The sequence below is a fragment of the Styela clava genome, chromosome 1 (genome assembly GCF_964204865.1).
Source record: "Styela clava chromosome 1, kaStyClav1.hap1.2, whole genome shotgun sequence".
NCBI lineage: Eukaryota > Metazoa > Chordata > Ascidiacea > Stolidobranchia > Styelidae > Styela > Styela clava.
The window spans coordinates 3,628,401-3,648,224 of NC_135250.1; the positions used below are offsets into that span (position 1 = coordinate 3,628,401).

The window sequence follows — 19,824 nt, forward strand, 5'->3', positions numbered from 1 at the left end:
AATATCAGATTTTATGCGAAATTTAGAAATAAATAAAAGTAATAGCCTTCTAGCAAAAAAAACATCTGTCTGAGGGAAAGATGTTAAGCGGAACTCATTGCAATTGTTACGTCATTGTTACTTTGTTATTGCTTATTTTTCATTGTTACGAAAATAAACGAGGAAATCGACGCTAGGTTGTCACTGCACTGAGGGGCATCGTCTCTTCGCCTTTCACCGTATTGCTTGTGGCTCACAATTCGAATGTCTAATTGCAAGCAGAATTCACAGCAGCACATAGAGCTCGGTAATGGAAACCACCCTCAACACACCTCCAGACATTTTATAGTCCAATTATAAAAGCAATTGGGTAATCTTAAAGGTAGCGCGTCTTGCTTTGTCTGATTGTCGCTATTCAGGTTTCAAGTTATATTTCTTCAATGAGAAGGCAGTTTTCTATCATAGTCTAATGCTAATCAATTGGTTTCACTTCAAAAGTGAGGTCTTAGTTAGACCTTCTGTTAGTCCAACTGACAAAATAGAGTTAAATTATTTCGGGAGGCTACGCAGAATCGCACATGTAAGTAATGGTTATTTGATAGTATTTTAAGTCTCATTGGTTGCTCCCCTATAGTCTTGAACATAGTGAAGGTGAGAAACGCATCAAATGGTGGTTAGAAAATTTAAAAATTATTAGCATTCTTTGTCAACAACAAGTAGCTCCCTTTAAATGTTTGATTTGGTCTGATGATTCCAACGCAAATATAATAAAGAAAAGGAAAAGACGTCTCTCACTCGTCGTGACAAAAATATCGTACAATAATAGAGATCAAAACAACAGATTGATCTAAACGCGTTATATTTTGAGTCTACGCTTGCGGCAATGTCTGCAAAAAGGGCGGGCACCAGTCTCAGTTATGGATGTATCGCTATTCCCAATGGTTCGCATGGTCCGAATCACCTCACGAATAACTTTGTGTATAGACGATCAACAGGTTAGGAATAGGTATATTTATATGGTCCTAATCGTCGCCATTCGAATGAACTTGCATAGAGGGTTATTAGGCTGCCATATAGACAGCAGGTTGAGAATATGGATGGGTATACAGTTAGTACAATCGTCATTTAAATGACCTCGCGCGGAAGCCAATTGGTGTGCCATATAGACAGCGAGTTAGAAGAAATAAAGATGGATATATGGCCCATATCGCCATATCAATAATTTTCTGTGTATGGCTATAGGGCGGTGATATATACATCAGGTTCGATTTTTTGGGCACGCATCCACAAGGCGTGTGCTGTCGACCAAGCGCAGTCTTTTTTTTATGAAGATTATTCTTTGAATAATTGATGCCATATAGGCAGCAGGTTGAATATGCTATCATTAGACAAATAACTAAGCAAAAGCTGGTCGCCACTCCACGGTCTTATCGTAACCAAAATGTATCAGTTTTATTAGTTTAGTTCAAATGGTTTCGTGGATGGCAATAGCTCAAGTCTCGTTTTGCTTGTATATTCGTTTTACCGGACAAGCAAACGCTAGTGTTGAGTTAAGAACTTTACTAGCAGCAGACAGCAGTCAATTTTGACCATCGATCTATCTCAGATCGATATAATTTACCTAGAACATGTTATTAATTCGCTGGATCAATATTGGTTTGATGTAAAATTGATTGGATCTTATTTGCTCCGATGGGGACTTTTGGGTCTAGTATAGTTTAGTACCACAAGCACTTCCGCTGGGCGTAGCATAATGTTATACCTAGCATATGTTATTCCTAACCCCTACCTGACTATGTCCTCCAAAAATTACGTCACTACGACGTCACAAACACGTCATAGAGCTTGCCAAAATATAGCTACGATCGCCCGAAACGGCATATGCGCCGACGATAACGAACTCACTACCGCCAGCGGTCTCTCTCATATCGCGATCGTTGCGACGAGAAGACAAGAGAAATAGCTTGCTTGATTTCGGGTGATCATCTGCGCATTTTGGACGACCATTCGGGGGTCATGAGTGCTCAAAGCCTCCGGGAAGGTCACACGAGTCATAAAAGGTTGGGGACCACTGTTATAAAGTAAACACAAAAAAACATTATATTACGCCTATGTTAACTTAAACTCAAACTTTACCGCCTCTTTTGTCGAATCTCTAAATTTGCAATTCGAAAAAACACCACACATTATTATGTGTAGGATTAGAACATTGGATTACTGCAAGACGCGGTAAACAACAAGATGCGTAAAGTTCTAGGAGTGAAAATGAAATTGTATCATGAGTGCTCAAAGCTTCTGGGAAGGGCACACGAGTCATAAAAGGTTGGGGACCACTGTTATAAAGTAAACACACAAAAAACATTATATTACGCCTATGTTAACTTAAACTCAAATTTTACCGCCTCTTTTGTCGAATTTCTAAATTTGCAATTCGAAAAAACACCACACATTTTTATGAGTAGGATTAGTACATTGGATTATTGCAAGACGCGGTAAACAACAAGATGCGTAAATTTCTAGGAGTGAAAATGAAATTGTATCCTAATCAACAACGGCCGTGCGATTAGCTGCGCCAAATTAACATCCTGCGATTGTTCCTGCGATCCTGCGATTACAAATTAAAATATTTTGTCGCGAATTGGCTATGAATCATTCATTTACGATTAATTTTATTAATTAAACCAACAATATATTTAGTAGCTGTTTGAACATTGCTATCAATGGGGAGTACAGTTTGGTGATACTGTTAGCATAAGCCTTTTCCATTTACAAATAAAATCGTCATCAGTCAACTTATTTATATATGAAAATATCTATTGCCAAGTAGTACGGTTGCAACTATCGTAATCTATATAGCGTTATTTCTCTGGTTTAGTTAGCTGCGAGAACCTTTCTTTTATATTCAAAATTACTATAAATACAATAACACGGCGTGCAAAATTGTTGAAGGGTGGAAATTTTGCCATGGTCATATTTATTGACGTTCCCGTCCCCATAGTCCTGGTATGGACACTTAGCATTGTGCGTCAAATATTCACACCTGCCTATTTTAGAAGCTATAAATATATATCTAATAAAAAAGAGGCGGAAATACCACTTAACTTGCGCAAACGTCGCTGGCCCATACTTGGCCGCACGAAGCAGCGAATTTTTTTGAGCTAAAAATATAGGGTTGCCGAGAAGTGCTCATTTTCGGATTACATCTTTTATGGCGCCGTTATTTTGTGGCTTAAAAGACGCCAATTGTACCTTGCCGAGATTGCTTTGTTCGTGCTTTTGAACTCGAACATTGTTTGCAAAGATATGAGCTATCATATTATGAAGTCTTTGATAGACTTTAATTCTGGATTTCAAATATTTACTTACCGTATGTCATGCCCAGTCATGTCTAAATAGAAATTCCGGCTCCGGAAATGGCGCACAACCTGATCCCTAACCTTGTACACATACTATGTTCAGGTTGTGCGCCGTCTTGCTGCACATACATCGGGAGCACCGAAATTTCATCATCAAATTCTATGGGAGTTTTGAATGAAAATCGAAAAGTTATATCCTGCAAGATGCTTCATATTCGGTTTTGAATATTTTGTACAAATACCCCACCAAAACATAACCCGCTAACGCTCGCAATAAACAAATTATCGGGTTAGGTTTATGAATGCAGATGCGCTGTAAATTCAATTTTTCTTATTTTATCATTTATTTTATTATCTTATTTTAAAGATGGCAGGGTATTTTTCTCAAATCTCACTTTTTTGTGGTGGGGTCTCGGTTCAAAAGATCATCGTGATTTTACAGTTAACAGTTACAGCGATTTTTCAAGCTCTGGGTCGATTTTACATGAAAAAGTTAAAATGTGGTTAAGAGTACTATTTATCTCTGTTTAAAACTCGTGGGATGCAATGCCATATTTCAGTAACAGTACAAATGATATATGCCTCTGGACTTCTTTGACTTTGAAGTACTTCTATTTTAACGATACCTTCACTAGGAAGCTCCCACACACGTCAAGTCTTGTTGAATTCAAATTTGAGTTACGTTTATGGTAGTCTGAAAGATTTACAATATGACCGTGTTGTCCGCCGATGGTATTTACAACTTGCTTTAGGCTCACGTTTGACTTACAGCCTTATTTACATGTCGTAAATTTATATCGGTCTGTAATGATTTATATATCTTACCGTTCATTTGCGGGACTGCGCTAATTTTCCTAATGGATACTACTTAAGTGCCATAAGAAGGTGTAATAAAGCACTGGACCCATTTGAACCGCGTATTATAAAATGCACGAAGCCGCTGAGGGCTTCATTTCGATCAATCAGCTTTGGAGCAAGTCAGTGGACGTTCCTGCTTAAAGTAAAAATACGTTTAGTGTGAGTGGCCAGGATAAGACCTTTTGTATCTTCTGTACAAAGTTCCCGCCAACGCTCAGAATAAGAAAATTAGTATTTATTCAGTGGTTTAGAAATGCAAATTGCGATGGAAATACAAATTTTCAAATCATTCCTCGCCCTAAGCCTAACCGGAACTGAATAATTACTATTTTTTTCCCGGGTTTTCTTATCATTCCGTTGAGCGGGAGTCTGAAAGCTTATTGATGTAGTGAACAGGTACAGCTGCTCGATAATCCGAATTTTATATTCCGCGTCTCTCATCGCCGCGAAATGTCAGTTTTTTACATTCTATATGTCCAATGTTTATTTTTAGTCTGGTGGAAAAATAAACTACTGATGGCAGCCTTTTAACAGGTTACCATCGCAGTTGGGGTATAAGATTAAGAATATTTAATTTACTAATTAGTTGTTCCAGATGTATGGACTGTTCTATAATTTCGAATTTTTTCCGTGTTCTATTGGATTGTTGTTTTTGAGGTGCGGCTACTTCACAGCATCAGAACGATGTTCCGCCCTTATCAATAGTAATCCCACATCCGATCGATTTATCTGCCATATATGTATTATTTATTTATTTAATTATGTGTTCCCTATACTTGCGTGTTGTCCGTATATTTTGAATCCCACCGCCCTCCAACCAAGGAGAGAGAATCGCAAAACGAGAGAATTGATCATTGGACCCGATTGAACCGTCACAATCGATGATAATAATAATGGCTCCGTTGACGACGACATCGATCGTTTGTTTTGTCGCGTTCACTTAAGGTTGTGTCGAGCGTTTCGTAGGTTATTTTTATATGTCAGCCATTATTTCGATTATAACAGAAGCTCATTGCTCTCGACTGGAGATTTACTTACGATGCAGCCTATTTAAGACAATTTGTGAATATAGTCTACGGCTCTATCTTGTTATTCCTTGCCACTTATTATGATCCGATGCGAGCAGAATCGAATAAAACAGATCAGAAAGTTAATTGCATGGTAATGGCGCGATACTGTACTAGCTATTCTATTGATGTGGTCGGATTCAGAAAACTCCAAAACTTGGCTAAGTCATTGCTCTTCCTTACCAGATCTAAGGTAAACTGAAATAATGAAAGAAATGATTAGAATATTAGCGAAGCAATAAAAAAAAAATGAGGATATTTTGTACAAAGCTAAGGTTCGACTTGAAAATGATAATCACTCATTTATTTTTTTTTAAACGATAGAGGGGTGTTTTGTACAATAGATCCAAAAATGGTAACGCTTTGTGCTATTTTGTGTCACTCGTGCGTGCAATTTAAGTGTTTAACGTTGAAATTACGAATCGAAATATCCCGTCTTATTGAATGCTGTTATGTACTATAATTGCCCAGTATTTCCCTTTTTTGGAGCCGTTATGTACGTATAACCAATATTTCTGGAATTTATCGTTTAGTTATTTGGTGGGTTTAGCCTTTTTTGTATTGTTTGGTATAAATGATGAATTATTTCAGTCTATTCGATAGCTGTGGGTTCGTTGTTGTTCTCGTTACGCACGAGTGGTTAGTGCAAATTGCCTTCTTCGTAAATCTCACATTCTCTCTTTTTCAATACGTTCAATCAAGTTGAATCGATTTCTCTCTAATGTGAAATGTCGTGGAAATTACACCCTCTTCGCAAGTGAATGTCAAGCGCAAAGGTCGAGGATATTTTAACATTTTCAGGCAGTCTGGTTCGTTGATTAACATTCGAAGGGCAGCGCTGATAAATTCATGCAAACGGTAAGGCACAGTGTAACGACGGCGTATATTTAATTAGCATAGATTGCGTAAACTCGCTTTGGGTACGATTTAACCTCGACCCGAATACTGATCAATAGCAGCATTTGTACTTAGCGAGTAAGACGGGACCTTAGAATCATTTGAAGATCCTCATATGATCAACCTGACCTTTCTAACTATTAGGATGTGAGTATGTAATAGTTCTCAAGCAGCCAATTGCAGCGAGGCAAATTAGGTATCCTCCTTACTATTACCGCGAATTTGCGACTAATTAGTGTAATCAATTATAAGATATTAGGATTAATATTATATTGAAAACACGTTCAATTCGATCTAGCCTTAATTACTGTGCACAAGTATCGGTACTCCCCGGTAGTGTGTGTACCAGGTTTGGGTTAGGCCCTAATTTTATTCCTATTTTTCTTATTTTAGTTCTATTGCGAGTTCAGGGACTGTCTATGTTAGCCAATTGAATATATCCCCTGCCTATTGGCTTCCGTCCCTTTACACAATTTAATGTAGAGAAGGCGAACTAAATTAGTTACCTCCATATTGGTACGCACACTTCTGGAGCGCCCAATTATACATACATTTCATACATACAGTAACAGTGACGCGGCGTCACGTAACGCGTAAAGTTATGTAAAAGTTTGACTATGATTCACTGATGTGTGTTTTCTATTTATAATGCAACTTCCGCCTGGCAATACACGCATTTTGTGACCAACAGTGTGAATCTGTCTGCATAAGCGACGATAAAATTTGCAGGTCTAGTTATTATGCAACGGCTTTGAGAAAATTTATTCGCGAAATCTATTTCACCTAATTTGCGTGTAAAATTGGAGCGAACCAACTAAGTATGATTTTCGTTTAGTGTAGGAAGCAAAGGTAGAACGTTTATGTAAATACAAGGTCACCAACTGGTGAATTTATGCGCCTAAAAAGAACCCGTAATTCGAGATAAGACGTGCGACGCGCTTAAATGAACCCGGAAACACGGAAGCATAAAACTAAACTTGCTGCACATTCAAGCGTTTTCCCCGTGAGTCAGGGTACACATTTTTATGCGATAATGAAATCGTTTCACCTCATAATACTTCTGAACGCAATTATAACCTCTTGTTTTCTCTCATCCGGTCATGCTGCGTCATTTCATTGTTCAAATCAGATATTATGCGGTAAAGACTGTAGATTATTGATTGACATCTGGCAGATATGACGTCACCAATAACAGACAGGTGTTAAAATTATGCAAACATTTACAGACAGGTGCCAGGGGAATTACAGCGGGGAAGTGATTTATGCTTATATAAACGAACCTCCGATACATTATGTATTGTCTATTCGTTTTTGAGTGACACTCATACTTATATTGATGTTCGTGTAGTAAGTGCTAATAGAGCTATGACAAGTAGATACTATTTTTCATCGTTGTATAGAGAGAGCGTCTTGCAAACAACTTCAAATGTATATCTGTTGTTGTGTTTCTAGTTTTCTATTGTATTCATTGAGTGTTGGAAATCATTGCTCGCGATCGTTCTCACCGTAAGGGGTAATTAAAGTAGCATTCAACGGTAAGAGAGTTTCAGATGTCAAACTATATTCTACTGGGCCGATAGTAACTTTCGCTATTAACCTTAATCTAACCAATAATTTTTCTTTTTTTCATATACTCTAATTACCGTATGTATGATAACTTTAACATTTGTTGCTTTGTAATGTACTACAATTGTGATATCAGACGATACAACCTTCGTAAAGACAAGTTATTGTTTCACAAACCCTCAACAGGTATATATATTTAATACTTATTGCTCTGATAAAAGCAATTCAGAGTATATAGCAGGATTTTTGATAGATCGAATATTTAAAGTGTTTTATTAGCTGCTATTTGTAGACATATTTCGTTAAGGGGATGAATCTACGTTAGCTTTTTATCCCGTTAGCGGTGCCTTGCTCACTCTCAATTAAGCTGAAGACCCTAACCACACGCGCAAAATGGTATGAAGAATTCTGAATCAAACTAGGCAATGTGGTTTACCGGGAACAATACGCGCTAAATGCTAACTCTCGAGTGAATAGTATGCTGAAGCCCTTTCAGATCAATTACTTGAGTACGGGGTGGAAAATGTAATTAAATGATTGTCATAATGTACAATAATATTCATTTGGTTCAATTAGGCCATTTACTGGCGGTGTTTTTGAAATTTCCAGCTTCGAACGGCGGGAAATCATACTCTCTTGCTGGGGATGAACCGCGAAACGTATACGCTTGTTTAACGTTTGATCTTTACCGTTTTGCAACCATCCCAGCGCAGTGCAATACTTTACTGTAATAGCATTCTTCGATTTTTCAACATAAATAATAAGTAGGATAGGACTGATTATAACCTCTTCATAATCACCGAGTAACGCTGAGATCTATTTAAATTATTTATGACTTTGAAAGACATTTGGATGTCGCGATATTTTGTAAATTGTTCTTCCCGAATACATATACAATATAATAATCCCTTTGAAATAGAATATTATGTAATTTAGTGGTTGCGTATTTCACACATCCGGCTCAGACACGATCAATAAAAAGTTCTCTCTTTCTTCGTGTAAAAATAAATCTGTTATGTGACGTAATGAATCTCCCAATGATTTCACTCTCGCTAGGTCTGGCGTGCTATTGACTTGAAGGTTTACTTAGGACACACACACACATTGCGTTCCCGGTGAGGCTATAAAAGATTGTGCTGGTTTGTTTGAATAGAAATAAAGTTTTCTTCAATTGATCTTCTTGGTATCTGTCTTAATGTCCTCTGGGTAGTTTTATGACGTCACGTCTGATGACGTAATTTGTGAATCAAACTTTCAAAAGTTAGTTGTGGTAGTTTGAACTCCAGTATGTGTAGGTTTGATATTTCACAGATTCAATCGTCCCTCGGAATATGAAATAATAGAAAGTTGATTGGTTGATTTTGTCCTCTGCGGTCTACACACATGCAGTGTTTATTTGTGCCCTGTATTTAATATGCTCCCGGTGAACATTTGAACCCACGTACATTTGAACCCACGACAATTGCACCTGCATACTATTGCACCTATTGTTTTTTTTTGTTTTTGTTTTACGGATATTTGAACCCATACTAACCCTAACCTATGGGTTTTAGCACCCGCATATAGATTGAACCCGCGAATATACACATGTGTTCAAATGTACGGTCACCGCCCCCGGTAACGATACTATCCTTTAAAAATCAATGTATTTCATATTCAAGGTATCCACATAGAACATAAACATGTCCGACTCATCGACACCATCTTCCCCTGACAACATCGGAGAACAAATCGGTTTTCCCGATGTGACCTCACCATCTTCATCCAGATCAGAAAGCCCAAGCACAGTCAATCCGAAGTAAGTATTAGTTCATGTGTTGGCGTTTTGATCGTTGCGCCGTGCTCCACCAGTTGGAGTGTAATTAATCTTATTGTATTTAATTTTTATTGGATAATGCCTTGCTCCCGTGTCGAACACGCATTCAATGACTAGCACCACGCTATTGGCATTGAAAAGCCAATTGCAAACCAAATGGCCACCTGTTTACTACTCCCATTACCAATGCGTAAAGTCAATTTTCATTCATTATTCATTTATGAATGGATCTCTCTCTGTACCAAATAAGTGAAACCAAACCATATACTGAGCTACCGGGTTTCAAACAAACACCGCACGCATGGAGCGAATATTATGGAAATGACCTTTTGTGAAACGAAGATTAGCGCGGCAATTTACGAGTGATGACTAGTGGAGAGCCGAGGTTCACTCTATAGAACCTGTTAGTGTTGGCGAGACAAAAGCCAATTGATGCATTAAAAGTGTTTGATAGATAGCTTGTGATTACGCGAGACTAATCACCTTTTTTACCTTATGCCTTTGCACAAGTAGATGCGTATAACGCAAGGATGCTGGCTGTAGCAGGAATAAACATGCCTATTCTATATACCTGGGGCGCCCAAGCCTTGGGAGAATTCAGTGTCTTGAATATATATATATATGCGTAACTGACTCTATATTCTTCCTCTAAGAATTCGCACGAGATCCATATGCATATAATGCAAGGAGGATGTAGCAAGAATAAAGACGAGAATATCGGTCAGAGACCGAAGACTTGTCGATCGAAAGTTAGGCAATCACCTAAAACAGCGCTCTTACTCCATAGTGACACCTTGTGTCCCATCACTAATTAATTAATAACTCGCTAATTATACAACATATTTCATCCAAAATCAATAGGCTTCTGGTCCGACATGTGATGAATGCACATGCAAAATCTGGAGCAGATTCAATCTCGCTTTCGTGAGATATCGCGTGCATCTAACAGACAGACAGACAAATACCTATCAACATACTTACCGATTAAAATCGATAAGTAATGACTATCCTATATACCTGGGGTGTTCGAAGTCTTGGGGATAATTCTGTGTCATAAATATATATCCACATTTGTTTGAACCTGATTTTCAGTATATTCTGTATTTCCAGAATTCAACGAGGAGAGAGTGCAACTGACGACGCGATCCGGTACTTTGAATCCACCTACTACGATGAATACGATTATTATAATCTCACCCCAGATAACAAATTGTTCAAGCATGCTAGCGGAAAAGGAAGGTTTGGTGATTCGGATACTTTCCGACTTTTATTTATAATTGACGATGTTCTCTTCCGAATACGTGTATGGTTCGTTTTGATTTAGATATCCTTATTAAATAATCAATTCAATTTTATTGAATTTCTCACGTGGGTTATGCTGTCATCCTGGTATTGTGCGTTTCTCCTGAAGTCCGAATTGATATTTGTTTCCGTGGCAGATGCGAAAAAACATCTCGATCGTTTTTTATTTTCTCATAATGTTTGAAATTCCGATAATGTCACCCTCCGCGGAAGAAAATACTCTTTCGAACAATATTCCCCTGCATTGGCGGAGATACATACTGGGACCTACCAGGTTGTTGTAGTATTTGAGATACTCATAATAACTCTTCTCTACTTTTAGAACTAAGCGCGAAGCCAGTCAACACACGTCTCGTCCAAGTCAATGGGGAATGCTTGCAAAATTTGAGAACGAAGCTAATAACAGAAAACGACACACTTTTGTAAAGTCTGGACGGACAAGATCAGTCAGCAAGTAATCACATCAGACTGCAGAGGGCGTAAGGAGTGAGTTTGTTGGGTCTTCGGGTCAGTATTTTAGTAATGCCTTACGATAGTACAGGGGTGCACAACCTCTTTGCTATTGGCGGCCTGATTGGCCCTATTTTTAATCAATACGGCCTCCAGGTGGTCGATGAGCGCGTCTTCGCGCGAAATTTATTTTTCTGTCCCGTTTATGACGTCACAACCGCGTATTTGATCCATGCGAAGTGCAGTCTGACCAATTATGAAGTATGTATGACTACTTGGAAGTAAAATATTCGCATTTTAAACGGATTTTTCTTTCCGTTGGACCTATTCTTGGTTTATAGGATTTTGTATGTGGACGGCCCCATTATTTTTTCACGACGGCCGCATGTTGTGCACCGCTGCGCTAGTACAACCGCAAATTACCGGTACTTTGTTTTCAATATTAAACACCAAGTGGACATAAAATCGTTTGGTTAAATTGTTGTTGATGTTCTAGTTGTTGCAAAAACTCAACTTTTCTTCGCAAATGATGGATTAATCGATTTCAAAATTTTTTAACTTTCATTTTTACCACATTACCATTTCCACAGGCCCGATTTTATTAAAACTAGGTTTAGGGCGAATGGGAACACTGTTCATGGCAGACGGGAACACTTTTTTATGACTTCCGACATCTGTATTTGTAGATTTGAGTACTGGATCCTAATCTAGTGATCTGACTGAAAACATTTTCGAGCAACGATTGTAGATTTATTAACAATTTTTATTTACTTTTTCAGATGTCTGATCCGTATACCCTTGAGTCATCTCTCGCGTCCTCTGCCGGAGTGATTTTATGACGACAATTTGAATATTGAAAACAACATTGAAACTATCCATCGCCTCTCTATTTCTTCGATACCGAACTTTTATGCTTTTGCATTTATTATTTGATTTCTTACTTGACTACTGAAAGATGTGGAAGATTATGCTTTTTTCCACAGGATGGCTTGGCATTGTTACTTTCACTGGGGAATAGCCTATGTTCTGATTAACGGAACTTGGGTCAAAATATAGGGTGTCCATAAAATCTTGAATATTTTAAAATTGAAAAGAGGGAATTTATCGACACCATATATTGGTTTGGACCTTACAGATGTATTAAATGAAGTAAAAATACTTGAACAATTACTGATTATAAAAACAACAAACCTGGTTAGGATATGTTGAGGACTCGCTTCATAACAAAATTTAAATAGTAAATGGACTTTATGGACACTTTGTACTTACCCTGCTGTAGATTTCCAGCCGGGACTCGGTCGCACATTTTTTCTTATTCGACGAACAGGAAAAAAAACGACTATAAAAAAAACAGCTACGGCCCATATTGCAATACTATGGTTCATCAAATTAATATGAAAAGCGCCGTCTGCTCGTGTATATTCTTATTCTTATACACAAGCTGCTGAGATCCATTTGGCGGAAATTTTAATGGTTTTGGCGAAATTAACAATATCTTTCGCCTCTGTGAGTTTGTTTCAGTTATTGGTTCTCGCCATTTATTACGCTTTATTTTTTATCTATTTGCTCGCTAATGTTTCGTAGTGTAGAGGAGCCCAATAGAGAAATTTGGTAGGTTATATCTCTTAACAACTCCCGGCTCGAATTTAACCAGCTTATGGGTTTTAGTTTCTCTACATACCCTCCTATCAAAGATTCCCATACATGTTTGTGTTGCTGTCGCTTACTCTGAAGTCACAGAACTTATTTAAAAAGGTCAAAATTTGGCAGAGAGCTTTTTTTTTGCAAATAAGTATGGCATAAGTACAATCTAAGTGCAGCGAGTTTGAATAGTTGCGACATTTATGCCGTTAACCTCTTGTTTTTCTCTGTAATCCTAAGAGTTTGATGGGAGAAAAGCAAAAATTAAAAGAAGCACTCGTTTTGGGTTCACTTATTCGGAAAGTTGATAAAGTTAGTAGTAGTTTAACGTAGTTGCGCTTTCTGTTTCTTTACTACTGATTTAGTTCTCATTATCGATTTATGACTTATCTTTAATTAACAGTTCTGTTGGTGCAATAAAATCTTTACACCGCAGATTTGTGTTCACTTGTCGGTTAAGAAATTTGAATTTTTGAAAATTTAGCTTTTGTTCGAAAACTGTTTTCAGACGAAGACTTAGTTGTTGGTTGGCTCGTCTCTTGATTGAAACGTTCTATTTACTCCGTGTATATTGCCGCTGTCTACCAATAAAGCATACGTTTTAGTAGGTTATATCAGTCCCGAAAAAGATCGTATCTACCCACATACCAGTGAATGGTTGTTCATAGACTTTCTCGCAGCGGACGCATATACTAGAGTCCGTAATAATTACCCCTCTTTGATTTACTTTGGCCTTATGACGGCCGCTGCTTCTAACACTATAGTGCCGTAACGATAACGGGTATCACTGTTGTAAATAGTTTGTTTTTTATTTCAAAGCATGTAGAACAAACATTATTGCAAATGCAACCAGATTTCTTCTTTTCTTCACAATAAAGCCACTTGCGCCGTTACCAGCAGTTGATGCTCTCGCCTCTGTGTGTCGATTACAAAGATCTAAAACGAAATAGTTAAAGTAGTATTATTCACAATGGACTTCCGTTTTCGAGTTGGAAAAATTTCGACTTTGACTGGGGTTTGAAAAATTTAGAATTTGACTCGTGTTTCAAGGTTGCTGGAAATATCGACTCTATCGTTTGTGCGTCTTGGACAAAGGTCGCAGACTTTGGCGGGCTTTATTACGTCACGGTGAGATCACAGACGTAATTTTTGGATGTCGTAGTCAGGTGGGGATCATGAGTACCATATTAAAAAACCGTTGGGCCACACCCGCTAGAAGTACCTGTAGTGTTAAACTATATCACCCTCAGAAAGAAAGCAGGAAGTTCAAAATTTTGGCTCAGACTCTGAGAATCTGAACATATAATTCCAATGATAACAGCACTGTCAAAAATCGGCGCTCCGGAATTGTGTGTACCAATATGGAGGTAACTAGTTTAGGTCTCCTACTTTATATCAAGTTTCAAGTTGTATAAAGGGAATGAAACCCATGGGCAGCGGGTACATTCACTTGGCTAATACAGACAATCCCCAAACTAGTAATATACCTAAAACAAAGAAAATCAGAATAAAATTAAGGCCTAAACCTAACCTGGTACACACACTACGGCGGTATCCAAAAATAGTTAGTCTAACCTGCATCGCAATGGCAAATCTTCAGTTTCATTTCAAGCAAAGTCATCTCATTGCAGGAATTGGAGGGATAGTGCGAACATCCTCGTTTGACTGTTTTTTCCCCTGTTGGGAAAATTAGAAATATTTTAGAAAGGTTTTAATGCCTTTTTATTTAGAAAATAAATTGGTGCAATCTGATTTGGAGAAATTTTGCACACAATTTCGTTGCCTAGTAGTTGATGCGTTTGATTTAACTAAGATGATATCATAGGTTAATCAGAGGTGGGCAAAGTTTTTGGACCAGGGGCCAAAAAATGTGCCCTTTTATACTGGTGGGCCATGTGAGTGTGACGTAAAAAATGATATTTTATTAACAGTATTATTGACTGAAGTGGAAACAGTGGGCTCTGTGCCAAAACTAAATTCAATTGCAATCTCAACAAATTCCTCACGCTATTTTTTAGCTTAAACATCAAAATTTGGTTTTAATTCGGTTGTGTCCGCATCGGGCGGGCCAAATTGAAGTCCCCAATGGGCCGGATTTGCTCATGTCAGAGTTGAATTCTATGGTTGAGATCCCATTTTAACTCAGGGTGTAATAAGTAGGGTAGGTAATGCATTTTGGGTTCTACTGAAATTAAAATGGAGGTCTTCATATATCAGTGATTGCTCATGCAGAAACTTATTTAGAGCAAAAGACTTATAACTGCCGCGTAGGAATACAAATACCGACTCAAAACCCTTGTTTCGACTCTAGGTTGCGGAAATTTTGAGTCCGAACTCCGAGGATACCAAACATCGGGCCACAACGCCGAGCCGCCAAGCTATTTAGTGTGGCTCTTGTCAACACTCAGATTTTTCCCCGTGAAGCATAAAATTCTAACTCGACAGTTTATGTTTAAAAAGGCGCTCACAAATCTATGTTTGGGGTGTGATAACTAAGCAGACCTCGAACATTATTTTTGTGACCATTTTTTGCTACGTCACATCGACAAACAGGCCATTGGGAAAACGAGCAAAATCGCTGCATTTAGACGACATACGGCGCTCACGCTATAGGAGCCTACGTTTTTGACGTTCACCTGATATTGTCAATGTCTCCTCCGTTGTGTAACATCTTGTCGTAGTTCCGGGGATCATGGTGCAATTACGAACGTCGTTCCCGCTCAAACCGGTTTCGCAATCTTTGCACACGTAGCACTTAAGAGCTATTCCTGCAAAAATGATCATTTCTTCGTTTTATATACACAAAGTTCCCTACGAACAATGCTGTGTACAAGTAGCTAAGGGCGCAGCCAGAAAGGGTGGGGTTCTAAAATTTCTAATTGCTAAATAATCCCGTATCAGTTAGCGAGTCCGGCCGGAGGCTGGAAACGCGCGCTCCAGAAGTATGTGTACCAATATGGAGGTAACTAATTTTTTTTGCCTACTTTACATCAAGTTGTGTAAAGGAACTGAAACCTATGGGCAGGGGATATATTTACTTGGCTAACACAGGCAGTCCCTGAACTCGTAATAGAAGTAAATAGAAAAGATTGGAATAAAATTATGGCCTAACCCTAACCTGGCGGGTCTAAAAAGCGTTTCAAAGTACGACAAATTGCTGTGTATGTTACAGAAAATGCGTTTTCACCAATTCAAAAGGGAAGTGGGGTTCCGACCCTCAAGCTGAAGCTAGCGGTTACCATAAAGCACAATAAAGTAATAGTAAAGTTTTAATAACAGTACATACTTCGAGTATTTGTAATCAAATAAAATAGCAAATTTTTTTTCGGGCTACTTCGGAGCTTTAGATGAGTCAGAGAAACTCCTAAATCCCTTAGAACGGGGGTGTGCAACCTGTTGCCCGCGGAGAAGTGCCAATTCTTAATGATGTGCACGCACGCGAAACTTCTTAATTTTGTAATTCCAATCTCTATTCTTGAGTCAAATGTGTTATTTCTGCCAATGACTTTACAATGCCCTAACAGCAGCTTGTGCGAAACAAACAACGCATTTAATAAGATCAATAACCAAAATTTTTGTGCTGCAACTACTAGAAAGTTTATGTTAAATAAAGATGCGGCCCGCGGTATCACTTAGTTATTTCTATCTGGCCCTCCAGTATGAAACGTTGCACATCCCTGACTTAGAATATATACATAAACATGCCCTATTTTCTATCAACACTACCGACTTACCTGTTGTGAATAGCAATGCAAAAGTGATTAAAGTAATTCCGACGGAACTTCTCATTTTGTTGAGGATAAATTAATACTTTAATTAAGATTTCAAACGAAATATATTACTATATCCTATCCTGTAAAAACTAAACTGATAAAGTAAAATCAAATCTAGTTGAACGAATTCTATTAGATCGGGGGTGGCAACATTTTTTGTCGGTGGGCCATATAGCCTTGCAACTTCAGCTGGCTGGGTCACGCAGAAAAATTAGTTTTTTTATGTACACAACGAATCAAAAAACATCACAATGCAAGATTTAACGCAGCGACAAGAGCAAAAAACATGTATTTCTACCCATGTGAGCTCCTTCTTAAACATAAACTGTCGGATTAGGTTTTTATGCAATTTTGCATATTGAACTCCAAATGTAGACAAAAATTGTTAAAGTTAAAAGAGACCTACAACTAGCGATTTACAAATACATTTTATTTTCAAATATATTTGCTTTTCACGGTCCTTATTCGTATTTAGCGATTCCTGCTTATGGGACTATTTAAAACGTTTACAGAGTTGGTATTTCTCACATGAATATTTAAATAAGATGCTCAAACTAAACTCAAATTCACTCAGAGCCACATTGTACAACCACTGTACTGCCTGCCATTCAGCATAGTCACCCGCGGTCTCAAAATATACAATCCTTCTTATTTCTAATTTTCTTATTTTGACCGTTGGTGGTATATTTGGTGGGGACTTTGTACAAAACATCATCCAAACCCTAGTTGGGCCTATACCTTTACTTCGCTTCTATATTCACTGTCGCCTAGTCGTAGAAACGCTCTGTGCCCCTGTAACAGTACAAGCTTATGAATTAAGAATCGTATCAAAACAAAAGAATATTAAATTACATTCTTTATTGTTAGAGCGGGGTATTTCACTTTTGTTAACAATAGCGACGCAGTTCGAAAATATTGGTAAAATTAGCAAGAATTTAAATGCATTCGTACTCTGATAGGGCCTTTAGGTGGCACATTGTTCTAAGCGTTAGGAATACGCTTGCCACCGCATCTCTGATTGATTACCCTTCGTGGGTTCAAATCCCATGTAGGGTTAGTTATGTGCGAGGGGATTGCTGGTCTCCTCGCCGCCGTAGGGTGGATCACGTGACCGTTTGTCGGTTATGGCTTCCACTATCATCAAGACCATGCGTAAACAAATAACTGGCTAACTAATCACACACCCGACATGGAATGATAACCGGACAAGAGGCCGTGGTGTGCCATATGATTAAGTCGTCTTATCGGCTTGCTTCTCCCCCGGGATAAATATGTAAATCCTATCCTCTCGTTTGGTGTAGTAACCTCACGGTGTTGTGACGACTGTACTTTTCTTTTTGTATTGGAGATCGGTTCCTACTAAACCCAAAATACAAACTGCAAGCTCTAGTCAGAAACATGTTTTGAATATGAATTTCGCTTGTTTATTCAAATCTACCAACCACGGGCTTGTCCTGTTTTCGTTTTCTTACATTAATCAGGGTGACACCTTGATATTGGGTTGCTTAAATGCATCTCGAAGTCCGACATTTGTTAGTATTTTATGTTTGCCCTTTTTCTCAGTATGATTTAATATTGTACTTTCTCATAGGTAACACTGCTAAACAACCATTATTGGTATATCGCATTGATTCACACTGAAATGCATGTATTTTTTTCATCTTTCTTAATTGTGTTTGTTCATTGTGTACTTTCGGCATGTGATAAAATAAACTACTTCTGACGGACTGACCGAAATCGTCTCGAAGAGCTCGGTTCGGCTTTTCAAAATGTCACCCCTGATATACCATCTCGATAACACTGTAGTAAGTTTTGTCGAAGAGAAAAGATTCTAGGCTTTTCGTAGTTAGAACATCTTATTGAAGACTGCTCATATATAGCAGTTGTAAATGGATTCTGTTTTCACGTTACTCCCGCGTCTTTTTTAGTATTAGTGCAATTTTCTGTCAACGATCAAGAAAGAGAAAATTAGTAATTATTCAGTTCGGGTTGGGTTTAAAAATACAGATTGCTCTGAAAACTCAACTGGATGATTGCTAATTTGTTTTGGGGGTTGTTCTGAAAAATCGCTATTCGCACAACCATTGAACCACTTCATTTTCAGTACTCAAGATAGAGAAGTCTACTCCTCAAGTCTTTAGAAGACTATTACTTGTATTTTGTATTTATTCAAATTTCTTCCGAGTCTTGTGGAATCCGATATTTCATTTAAAATTTTGCTGTTTTTTTTAAATTCATTGAAGAACTTTTTATGGCGTATAGGAACACCTTATTATGGCGTATGGGAAGATTTTTCACGCTTAACCTTAAATCTTTAGGCAAACTCAGAAGCCGCTAGAATGCTGTTGCTTTTATTTTTCTTCAACTATTGTACATGGTTGAATAATTGTAAATTTGGTGTTTCTTTAGTATATTAATCACCATATTGCATCACGCACGTCTGTCTGCTCGTATCTGTGCCAACCGACGACGCTCTTGTTCTGCTCGGTATTCTTTTTCAAGCATATAGACCACTGAGAAAATGGAATGTTGTCAACAAATTCGTCTGTACAATATATTTTTCCATGGATAATTGGTCTTGCTATAAATCAAGCTTGATAAGGCTCAGTCGTCATAAAACATAGTATATAAGTCAATTGACTTATATTTAAAGTCTTGCTTCGGGAAACGTATAAAGGTCTTAGAATATTGTATCATGCACGCCCGCTGAATCTGCGACTTTGCTGTTGTCTTCGATATTCTTTCTCAAGCATAGCGACGACTGAAAAAAACGAAATGCTGGTAACAAAAGGTCAGCGTCGTTTGTAGAGTCCCTTTTTATGAAATATCGAAAATTATTAGTATATTGTATTAACTTCACTGCTAACTATTGGTGCCTCACCTCTTTGCAATCGCGTTTGATCACTTCTCAAATCTTCAATTTCATTTTCTTGTGTTCCGTATCTACGCCGGATGTCACTTAACTCTGTCAGAAAACAAGAGAGAAATCTCCAAATAAAAAGTCGGGCACTCCCGTAGTATGTGTACCAGGTTGGGTTAGGTTATAATTTCATTTCAATTTTCCTTATTTTGGTTCTATTACGAGTTCGCGGACTGTCTGTGTTATCGAAGTGCATATA

At 38.0% G+C, this 19,824-nt stretch overlaps 2 protein-coding genes across 3 annotated transcripts; one reads left to right on the forward strand and one right to left on the reverse strand.

Annotated features, from left to right (window-relative positions):
• Window positions 1-7,759: 7,759 nt before the first annotated feature.
• LOC120344324 (uncharacterized) lies at window positions 7,760-13,367 on the forward strand. Of its 2 annotated transcripts, none has more exons than XM_039413476.2 (5): window positions 7,760-7,909; window positions 9,385-9,521; window positions 10,650-10,778; window positions 11,164-11,348; window positions 12,071-13,367. In XM_039413476.2, exons 2-4 carry the CDS (start codon window positions 9,406-9,408, stop codon window positions 11,297-11,299), a joined length of 381 nt encoding a protein of 126 aa, XP_039269410.1. In that variant the 5' UTR covers window positions 7,760-7,909; window positions 9,385-9,405; the 3' UTR covers window positions 11,300-11,348; window positions 12,071-13,367. The 2 variants fall into 2 exon arrangements, with proteins under 2 accessions (XP_039269410.1, XP_039269421.1); XM_039413487.2 differs by having other exon boundaries at window positions 11,164-11,327.
• A 51-nt stretch (window positions 13,368-13,418) lies between these two features.
• Window positions 13,419-16,801, reverse strand: LOC120341536 (uncharacterized). Its single transcript, XM_039410069.2, has 4 exons — window positions 16,667-16,801; window positions 15,569-15,700; window positions 14,508-14,609; window positions 13,419-13,868 (listed from the first exon to the last, which is right to left on the reverse strand). Exons 1-4 carry the CDS (start codon window positions 16,719-16,721, stop codon window positions 13,741-13,743), a joined length of 417 nt encoding a protein of 138 aa, XP_039266003.2. The 5' UTR covers window positions 16,722-16,801; the 3' UTR covers window positions 13,419-13,740.
• Between the last annotated feature and the right edge of the window lie 3,023 nt (window positions 16,802-19,824).